A 10,829-nucleotide genomic window follows, 5' to 3' on the forward strand; every position below is an offset into this window, starting at 1 on the left:
ATACTCGAACATGATATTTATCGTATCTGTATCTGCTTATCAATAATGAACATGGACATCTCCAGCTAAGAAACACTCATACAGATAGCCTCTAGAATCAGATATGAATACTGATATACATGCGGAAATGCAAATATATATGTAGATATATATGTGGCTAGAAAGTAGTAAACGGATATGAGAACCAAATAATCTTGAGAAAAATATAATTCATGTGATACAGGAGTTTATTAATATGTCTGTTATATCTGAAAAGTTAAGTTTAAATATCTTGATCATCAAAAGTAACCTCAAAGTTAACTTAAGGATTTAAAACAATTGCAGATGTACGACAAATATATTATCAGATATTTTGGATACTGATTCGAATATTTCACCACATATATATATACATAACCATATCCTATTAAATATAGATATTTAGTAACCATATTCGTATAGATAAATCCACGAATACGGATTTATTTGCACCCGTACATTTGACGCCTCAAGAGCACACCTTGGTGCCTGATGAGCATGCCTTAGTGTCTCAAGCACTCGCCTAAAGCATGTGTGGCAAGGTGCAAAAGGTGTTTGTATTTGTTATGAATTTTTTAAGCCGTAAAAGGTGTCCAATAAAGTAAAATATGTTTTCATTTTGGAATTTTTCTTTGTTTTTCTTCTTGTTGATTTTTAGTTGTTTTCTGTTGTAATGTACTTTATTACCTACATCATTTTGAGAACATGCCACAAGATGAACCTTAAAAGTTCAAACTTAACCACTTAATTATGTATTTTAACGGTTACTAGGCAGTATTACTATCCAATATATGTTACTACACAAGTTGAACCATAAAGTTGAACCTTTAAAGTTCAAATTTTATCGGTTAATTATCTATGTTAGTGGTTACTAGTTAGCATAATTGTTGAGTATTCATTAACTTACTACTTTCAACTGTGATTTATTTGTCCTGTTGTAATTTTGCACACTATTTGTAATGCTCAAGGTTTTAAATATCGAAAATCGGAGAGATATCAAATGGCCAAAATTCATATCGAATTGCAGATCTCGGGCAAATATCAGACATATATAGTAATTATTAAAGCGTCATATCAGATGATGTGCATATATAACAGTGTCCTAAAATGTAATCTAAATATACTTAATGAAATCTAATCATAGAAAAATGTAAATAATAGGGTCACTAACCAATTGTAGAAATTTACTTAAAGAAAAAAAAAAGCATATTAGAATTTGCTTAAAAAAACATCATGTAGCTAGAACTTTTGTTGAAAACATTAAAGAAATTTTGTAGGACTATATTATTTAGCAACGAGCCATATAAAAGGGATAAATCAGTTGACGTAACGGCTAACAAATCGGCCATATTGGGGATATATCGTCCAAAATTTGCCAAAAACAGCAAAGGGTATTGAGTATCAGTTATATCAGGGATTTTAAAACAACTGTAATGTTTCTGAATGCTTTGAATATTTCATCATCTTAATTCACTCAAGTAATTGCTTGTTGGTGTCTCTCACCTTAGGCAAGATACAGCCTCATTGCCTTGGTCTCTTTCTCTTTTAAAACATTGCGTCCAACACTAAAAAGTTCTAAGGGTACGGATGTAAGCTAACAATAAACCAATCTCTGTCATATTCCTACCAATTCTTATGTATGTATTGTGGGTCCAATTATAATTTTGTATGTGTAACTGACCTTTAAAAAGTTTCCCATATCACCATGTCTGCATCATTGTATCCTTAAGTAGGCATAAAACAGGTAGTTTGTAAGGCTGTTTAATAGATAGACCATCTTTCAAAGGACCAAACTAACAGTGGATTCTCCATGATGATTATGGGAGTAACATGATTTTTTATTAGTATACATACAAATACCACTATTCCGATCAAATTTTCTGCGTAGGCTACAGAAAACAAGTAAATCAACTTCAAGGAACATTAAATAGAAAAGTGCTCATCTCCGAGAAGTTCACTTTGCACACATGTCATACCCTCAGAAAGAGTACGCAATCTCATACATTTTGTGGTTGTGCATTTTTATTCAGAAAGAACACAGAGGGGCAACATGTAGCAAGCGAATACTAAGAGTAGGAACTAAAACAATTGTATTATGATCAAGTTCTATTAGTACTAATGCCAACCGAGGAAGAGTAAGTCAATGTCCATGAACATGAAATAGAAAAGCAGTCATATCCTGGAAAGTGCACTTTGCAAATACATCACATGTAACAGAATTATGCAATATATGTAACAAAAGAGACTTAGCAATGAGATGTTTTTTTTATTCCAACATGTAAGACTTCTGGTTAACATACCTGATCCTCATAAACTCCTGGAGCCTCGTGACTACCCGCTAGGAAACTGCCCATCATAACAGTAGAAGCCCCAAGTACCAAAGCTTTCACAATATGTCCAGAGTTACTGATACCACCATCAGCAATGATGGGGACATCATAATCCTTGGCTACAGATGCAACTTTATACACTGCTGATGCCTGCAACAGTCAAATAAATTCTACACTTAGAAACATTTAACACACAGAAACCCCCAAAAGAAGTGAACATTCATGGATATCACAGGGTGGTAGTATTAAGAAAGCCTTCAAACCCATGGAGTTATCTTCCTTCCTAACAAATTTCTATCTCATCAGCAAAAGATGTGAAATTTACCTGTCCTCTGCCAACAGCACAAACCTCCTGAGTAGTACAAATGGACCCAGACCCCATCCCAACCCTCAACCCATCCACACCAGCCTTTATCAAATTATGTGCCTGCGCCATTGTCACCACATTCCCCCCAATAACATCCAATCCAGGGAACCTGCTCTTCGCATACCTAATCATATCAATCTGATATGTTGAGTTCCCCTGGGAGCTATCTATCACTATCACATTCGCTCCGGCCTTCACCAAATGCTCCAACCTCTCCTTGTCATCTTCCCTCGTCCCGATAGCTGCCCCCACCAAGAACCTTCCGTCAGGGCCCAGCGACGGGCTTCCGAGCTTCGGATAGCTCCTAATCCTCTGCACAATCTCATCCGTAACCAAATCCAGGACCTCGCCGTCATCAGCAGCAATAGGCGCAAGCTCCAATTTCTCATCAGCCAAGAATGCAGCAAGCTGCTCGAAGTTATGCCCAGCAGAAGCACACTTCGGAACTGGCCTCATGTAGCCCGACACCGGCGAATCCTTTTCCGACAAACTCTCCCAATCAGATCTCGCCACGACGCCGACAGGTTCTGGGGATTCGAGCAGCCGGATTCCGTTAGCGATCAAGAAGTTGGACGAGCCCGAAGTCGACTCGACGTAACGGAATCCGAAGGGGAGACAAACAGACGGGATCCGACGCCGAAACGGGATTCATGGCGGAAGATATTGGCGCGAGCCTCGAACGATGGGCGGCCTGGCTGAGAGGGGGAGGCGTTTGAAGTGGACCGATGCGCGCGCCGCCGAGGGGAGGCCATGGCTGACGGCCATTGGAGGCTCGGAGACGGTGTCCATCGGAGGGGCGACGCCAGAGGATCGAGAGGGGCAAGTTCCTCGAGGAGGCGAGACGAGGGTTCGACGCGTCGGCGGGGAAATTCGATTGAGCCGGGGGTGGATGATGAGTCGCTGTAGCGTAGGTGACGCCGCTGGAGAAGAGGCGGGCAGCGGTGAAGGCGCGTCGCCGTCGAAGGCGGAGGCGAACAGCCGTTAGGCCTCATGGGGTTTAGGGTTTGCTATGCTAGCGGTCCTGGAGGCGTGGGTGAGAGAGGGAATGAGAGGTGAGGAGGCGGCGGAATATTGTAGGCGTGAGGGATGGAGATTTTTTTTTTTTTTTTTTTGACTGGGGCGGGGTAGGGCCACGAGAGGTAGGGGCTGGTCGCTGTCTTGTAGAGATTCGAGTCACAATCATGTAATTCAATTCAACGGTGGAGATTTGCTGGATTCGGGTCGGGAGGGGTTTGGTTTGGGTTTTTCCGTAAAAGTGGAGCTCCTGTTAACATATTCGATGCGACGATGGCAAAAATAAACTTTTGAACGTTCGGAAAGGAATAGCGGCGAGTTATTCCTACGGGCTTTTTGGGAGAAATGCGCCAATGGGCCTTTCATTTAAGGGCTTGCTCAGTTGCTTCTTCCGCAAGGGAGGCCTTCGGCCCACGACTACATTCCTCACAAACGATCCTCTCAGCAGCGCGGCGCGGATGGGTGCGATCGGTCCCTTTCGTTGACAACTTCGACATCCACGTCCATCTCTGCTAAAATGTTGCGCTCCGTTGCGTTGAAGCACCAAAATAACAAAAATCGACCCATCATCTCCCTGTAAAAAGAAAAAAAAAAGTGGGGGGAAAAAAAAAGAAGAATTTCCCTCCTCCAATTCTCTCATTATCCACGCACAGACCTACGCAGGGACCAAAGAAACCTCTTTGGACCAACCGATCACAGCAAAGCAAGCTGAAAGCCCCAAATAAAAAAGACCTCTACTCTCTTTTCGTTCTCTCGCTCTCTCTGAATCCAACCTCGATCGCCCCCATCCATCTTAATGAACCCCGCGGAGCATCTTACCCTCTTATGGACGACGATCGCACCATAACCGCCACCGACCCCCAAAAGGTACAAACCCTCCCGAGTTAGGGTTTTCAGCTCAAAAACCTTTTTTTTTTTTAATTTTTATCTTCCCCAATCCAGTCATCATAGGTACGATTAGATTCCATCCCTAGCTTGAAAACGCACCATTGAGATTTTATGATGTTGCGGGCTGCTGCTTCCTCTTCTTCTTCTTCTTCTTCTTCTTCTTCGTTGAGATTCGTGAGGCAGTGTTCGTCATCGATCGACTCGGGCGCTGGTCGATGTAGTGTCCTCTGGCGTCGGCGGCCTCCGAGAAATGGAGGAAGCCCTCGATCGCCTCGGGATTGATGAGGTCACCCCTTCGCTAGTGACTGACGTCATAAGCTCATCAAGCAAAGGCAGCAGAAGCAGCAGTAGGAGGCTGCTTAGGTTCTTTTCCTGGTGCAGGAGAAAGAGTAATGTGGGTTTGGGGAATGAGGTTTTTAATCACGCCATCCGGGCTTTTGTGGATATGAAGGACCCCGTTGCAATAGAGATTGCGGTATCGGATCTCAAGCAAGTGGGTTTGAAATTGGATAGGGAGACATTTGCCCGTGTGGCGGAGGTCTTTGTGAAACTGGGGAGGCCGGAGAAGGCGGTTTCTTTGTTTAGGGATGTAGAAGAGAAACAGAGATTGAAGTTGCAACAAGGTAGTGAAGATGAAGAATGCTCGAGTGTAACAACGGCTGTTCATGCATTGTGTGCTAAGGGGTATGCTAGAAAAGCACTGGGTATACTTTATCATCACAAAGATAAGGTTAAGACTGAGGAGAAGTTACATCATCATAGGAGTCTTGTACTTCATGGATGGGCTGTTCATGGGAATGCCAAGGAGGCTCGTCGTGTGTTGGACGAGATGAAGTCTTCGGGAAATAAGCCATCACTGGCATCGTACCATGATTTCCTCCGATGCATTTGCAAGAGAAACCTTAAGTTCAATCCGTCTGCTCTCGTTCCTGAGGCCATCAATTTGATGACGGAGATGAGGTATTCGGGCATCTCTCCTACCTCTGTTAGCTTCAACATTCTGCTTTCTTGTCTGGGGAAAGCAAGGCGGGTGAAGGAATCTTGTAAAATCATATTCTCGATGATGCAAGGAGAGGAGGGGAAGGGAACCACTCCGGATGTGATGAGCTATTACCTTGTTATCAGATTGCTTTACCTTACGGGGAGATTTGGTAGAGGAAATAAGCTCTTGAATAAAATGATCGAGGAGGAGGATAAAGGGAGGTTGATGCCAAGGGCGAACTCGAGATTCTACCATCGTCTAATTGGCGTCCTTTGTGGAATGGAGAAGGTGGAACATGCGCTTAAGTTGTTGGAGCGGGTGAAGAGGAGTTGCCGCTTCTGCCAAGGGGAAGAGCAGAAGTTGGATAGCCACAATCTTGGACCAATATATGATCTATTGATAACTAAGGTCTGTAGGAATGGGAAATTTGAACTAGGTAGGCATTTGTGGGATGAGGCAGTTGAGCAGGGTGTCAACCTCCAGTGTTCCAGTGATTTGTTGGATCCTGTGAAGGCACCACAAGTATTCCAACCTATAAGGAAATTTTCAATAGAGGAGACTAACACAGGAAAATCCAGCAAGAGCACGATACTGATGCAAAGAAAGAAGAAAAGTGTCATTGCTATCTCCAAAAAGAGAAATTAGATTAAAGGGAAGAAGGGGCATTGATGCAATTGGTTCTCTTGGCTTTTAAAAAGATCATGCTTGGAATTTGGTTCCTTGTGAATTTAACATCTTGGGTTCTAGGTTCAGTGGCCTCGTTCTTAGTTCTCTTGAGTACTAAGTATATTAGTAGAATCAATCCTGTTAAATTTTGGAAGATTAGATGATTAGAATAAGTTATGTTTGAAGGTCTTCTTTCATGTTTTTAATGATGTACACTTTGATATGTTGTGTTGTCCTGTTTATTATTATTATATTCCTGTACTCGTAGCTGTAAAGATAGTTGTAAGCCATATAAATGAGTATTAGATATTACCCTCTCTGTAATTGGACTGACAACTAAAGAGTACTTGAATTAAATTTGACAAATAGTCAGACAGATCGGCATGTTTACATTTTCTGTATTCTGGCGATACATGCCGTATTTTAAAACATGAGTATGATGGTTGTGTTGTTTCTTAACTCCATTTCAATACTGAACCTGAGTAGCTCTGTCTATACGACAGAATTTTGGCAATTTTACACTTTTCTTAAACTGGTTTTGCATTCTGTTTTCAGGACTATTACAAAGTCTTGGAAGTTGATTATGATGCAACAGATGAGGCAATTAGATTAAGTTACCGAAAATTAGCTCTGGTCAGTTCTCTAAACCTTCTATATTCGTTTAGCTATCCTTGACATGCACTGTTAAATATCTATTGATTTAATATCATGGATAAAATAATTGGATACCTATTTCTATTTCGTGACTAGAAATGGCATCCTGACAAACACCAGGGAAATAGTGATGTTACCTCAAGGTTTCAGGAGATAAATGAAGCTTACAGAGGTACGTTTTAATTTTTCCGCATAAAAAGTGCATGCATTATGTTTTCTTGTGAATTCTGTGGCTTGTCATTTGCTAGAATATTTGGTAGACTTTCATATGCACAGGAACAAGGGTAGGATAACGTTATATATTGAAAACTTTCATGTTTGTGCTGTTTTATTTTCCTGATAGTTGCTACTGAGTTTAGAGTCAGTAGCACAATTTTAAATCGTACATACTGGATTGCTCATCAACATTTTAAGTAGCATCAAGAAAGTATCCATCCGTGAAGTTGGGCATAGTTGAAACTGATTAATTCCATTTTTTGCATGTTTGCAGTACTTAGTGACCCCGCTAAACGACTTGATTATGATATATCTGGTACTTATGAGATCAATAGATACACTTTACGGGTATGATTTGTATCTGATTTAGATCATTGATTTTGCAAATCTTACTGTACTCCTCGTATGATAACTATTGTTCCTTCTATTCAGGAATATCTTACAAGATTCAAGGGAATGATACTCACCTGCAATGGTCTTGGTATCAGTCATTCATCAGCCTGGCGAGTATTGCTCTAATTCTTTGTCTCGTGCGATAACTAATATTGAATAAAGAGCTTACTGCCATGGATTTGTTGCAGATCAAATATTAAGATAAATATAGACAACACGCATTGCGTTATAAACTTCCTTTATTTTTACAGGACAGAGCTGTTGATGGAAGGAGAACCCATTGATCAGACGAACAGTTTCTTCTTTTAATCTGTATGCTAGTCTCACTATAGCCTACCTGGTGTCAGTTTTTTGTTCACCACTTTACGTTCTTATTTGCAATACGTCTGTAATATGTATACACTTGTAGAGTTATTTATCTGATTTAAACCAGGAGCGTCACAATAAAGCCCACTCCAAATCGACTGTGTTTTTGTTCTCAAATCGGTCGTGTTCACTGTGTTGGGTTTCTAGTAATTCAGGTGTCACTTTACTCTTGTTTCACACAGATATTTGGATTATGTAAAGTTCTCCATTGTGATAGAGAGTTATGCCATACTGTTGTTGCTGTTTTGTTTTCCCCCCTCCTTTTTGTCTGTTCAACTAGAAAGTCTGCTGCAATGCATGCTCAGTTGTATTCTGATGTGCTTCGGAAGCAAAGTTAAATCTTGTGAGAGTTAATGCGGTAAGCTATGCTTCATGTGTTAGTTATGGGACATTTATCGGGAACCCAGACGACTGCTTCACATTTAGCTCGTTAATTTTCCTGTAGTTAGCGTTTTTTCTTTATTTAAGGTTCTCGGACTCCTTTTGCGAAAAAGAAAAGGAAAGTATCTCCAAGAGTAGTCACTAACAACATCAAATTTATATTGGAGCTTATATTGGTTTATAGTCAGGAGTGTAGGAATCTTTCTTCATAGTTGGCAAGTATTTGCTGAAACCAAGCTCTTATTAGGTCAATTGTATATGTTGATTGATATCCTCAAAAAGTTCTGAATCCTTTTAGGCATCAAATATTGAAAATTTTTGCCCAACTGTTGCCTGCAGTGAATTTGTTGTTCTTTTTAACGCGTAGTCTAACTTTAGCTTTCCTCATTATATGTAGCAGGGGTGGCAAACGGGTCGGGTCGGGTCGGGTCGTAGTTGACCCGACCCATATAAGTGTGACCCGATCCGACCCGTTTAATAAATGAATCAATACGATCTGATCTGACCCGTTTATTTAAACGGGTTACCTGACCCGACCCATATAACCTCATAAAACCAAACGTGATGCATGCTAGTCCCTGTGCTTTATAGAAACATCCAACCCATCCTCGGATATTGGAAATGCCCAAACTTTTATTAATATCTTAACCCAAAAAGAAATAAATAAAAGAGACTTTTCCATATTAGTCCCTTACACCTTCAGTATTCTGAATCAGCCCCCTAACTCATCGAGATTGCTATTATTTACCTCGTTTCCTATATTTTTTCTATTGTTGCTCGTGATTCGAGGCCTCTAACAACAAATTTCAGCGATTTAAGCTGCCTTCTCTTGGCAGCTCGGCGAATCGATCCAGTTCAACACGTTGATCAGGATCGAGGTGCTATCGTTGGATCCGGTCACCGCCCTTCGACCTTCTGACGTCGACACGATATTCGAGAGGACGGCGAGGATCCGATCCGTCAAGCTCATGTCGTCGGTTGCAGCTAAAAGGTGAGGGACGAGGTCCGATTCGACGAGGAGAGGGATGTTGGTGACGGAGATCGAGAGGCAGGGAACTAAATTAATATTTTTATGGGAAAAATGCTTCCAGTCCCCAAAACCCAAGAAAACATGCTTCCCGCCTTGAAGACTTTGTCAACGAGTGTTTTGCCCCAAAAATAAAGATTTTATTCTCTGAGCCCCCAAAACACAAAACCCAAGAGATTAAAATATGTGAAGACCATAATACCCTTCTCTCTCTATATATATATCATGATGTACTGAGATGATAGTTGAAATGATTGATGATGATTATTTTATTATTTTTGTTTTTTATTTTTTTCGTTGTTGATGAGGGGAACTAACTGTTTGTATTGAGACATTGTTAAAGTTACGGGTTAATTGTTAAAGTTACGGGTTAATTGTTAATGTTACGAGTTAATTGTTAAGGTTACGAGTCAATTGTTAAGGTTATGGATCACTTCTCTCTCTCTCTCTCTCTATCATGATGTTACTGTGATAATGTTGAAATGATTGAAGGGGATTGTTATTTTATTATTTTTGTTTTTTTATTATTTTCGTTGTTGATGAGAAAACTAATTGCTTTTGTTTGTATTGGGAGATTGTTAAGGTTACGGGTTTAATTGTTAAGGTTACGGGTTGGTTGTGAAGGTTACGGGTTTAATTGTTAAGGTTACGGGTTTAATTGTTAAGGTTACAGATTTGTTGTTAAGGTTACGGGTCGATTGTTAAGGTTACGGGACGGTTGTTAATATTACGAGTCGGTTGTTAAGGTTTACGGGTTGTTGTTAAGATTACGGGTTTAATTATTAAAGTTACGTGTTTAATTGTTAAGGTTACGGGTTTGTTGTTAAGATTACGGGTTTAATTGTTAAGGTTACGGGTTTAATTGTTAAGGTTACTGTAGGTTGTCTAAAAAAACATTACAGAAAGCTTATCCCCATCAAACACTGATGATGGAAGTTACAATTCGACGGCTTCCAGAAGGTTACAATTTGAAGACTTTCACATAGATCGATGAAGGTTACAATCTGACGACCTTCACAACAACTGATGAAAGCTCTAATCAACAGCCTTCACAATCAACATCGGGAGTTACAACCTGACGACTCTCATATTTTCTGGCAGATTTGATGAAGATTACAAGATAATAGTCTTTGCAACGCTTTGCAGAAGAAGCTATAAGTCATTGGCTCCTTCTAAACCGAGGAATTCATCTTCACGTTTCAATTCCTGAAACGCAGGCGACCCTCGCGTTTCCAAGCTTCAACAAGCAAAACACGAGCGATCCTCACGTTTCCAAGCTTCAACAAGCAAAACGCATGCGACCCTCGCGTTTCCAACCTTCAGCAAACGAAGCGCAGGCGACCCCCACGTTTCTAACCTTCAGACTCCAAAACGCGGGCGGCCCTCGCGTTTTTCAACACCCAGCGAGTACCCAACTCCGCGTCTCCATTCTAAAATGCGGAGTTAGGGTCCTGAACGTCAATGTGGGCGTTCGACTCATTCAAACACGAGCTGAACGGTTGCAGGAACCGTTTTCTCTCCACGATT

At 40.8% G+C, this 10,829-nt stretch overlaps 2 protein-coding genes across 3 annotated transcripts in view; one reads left to right on the forward strand and one right to left on the reverse strand.

The window, feature by feature from the left end:
• Positions 1–3,333, reverse strand: part of LOC109838684 (inosine-5'-monophosphate dehydrogenase-like) — a gene marked incomplete at its 5' end in the record, with an annotated part of 9,111 nt that extends 5,778 nt beyond the window's left edge. The window contains 2 exons of the mRNA XM_020407106.1: positions 2,319–2,498; positions 2,674–3,333. Of these exons, the coding sequence (XP_020262695.1) occupies positions 2,319–2,498; positions 2,674–3,333 (840 nt within the window). The remainder of the gene's footprint in view (positions 1–2,318; positions 2,499–2,673) is intronic.
• LOC109837433 (chaperone protein DnaJ-like) lies at positions 4,211–8,140 on the forward strand. 2 transcript variants are annotated; one of them, XM_020405668.1, is made up of 6 exons: positions 4,211–4,596; positions 6,821–6,898; positions 7,016–7,091; positions 7,410–7,483; positions 7,568–7,638; positions 7,780–8,140. In XM_020405668.1, exons 1-6 carry the CDS (start codon positions 4,555–4,557, stop codon positions 7,835–7,837), a joined length of 399 nt encoding a protein of 132 aa, XP_020261257.1. In that variant the 5' UTR covers positions 4,211–4,554; the 3' UTR covers positions 7,838–8,140. The 2 variants fall into 2 exon arrangements, with proteins under 2 accessions (XP_020261257.1, XP_020261258.1); XM_020405669.1 differs by having other exon boundaries at positions 4,215–4,596; positions 7,568–7,642.

This window comes from Asparagus officinalis, chromosome 4 (genome assembly GCF_001876935.1).
Source record: "Asparagus officinalis chromosome 4, Aspof.V1, whole genome shotgun sequence".
Classification (NCBI taxonomy): domain Eukaryota; kingdom Viridiplantae; phylum Streptophyta; class Magnoliopsida; order Asparagales; family Asparagaceae; genus Asparagus; species Asparagus officinalis.

Bases quoted from the DNA above. Each gene is read 5' to 3' on its own strand.
- LOC109837433 (XM_020405668.1), top strand. From the start codon at position 4,555: ATGGACGACGATCGCACCATAACCGCCACCGACCCCCAAAAG. The intron at 7,092-7,409 runs GTACGTTTTAAT...GCATGTTTGCAG, and splicing joins GATAAATGAAGCTTACAGAG to TACTTAGTGACCCCGCTAAA. The intron at 7,484-7,567 runs GTATGATTTGTA...CCTTCTATTCAG, and splicing joins TCAATAGATACACTTTACGG to GAATATCTTACAAGATTCAA.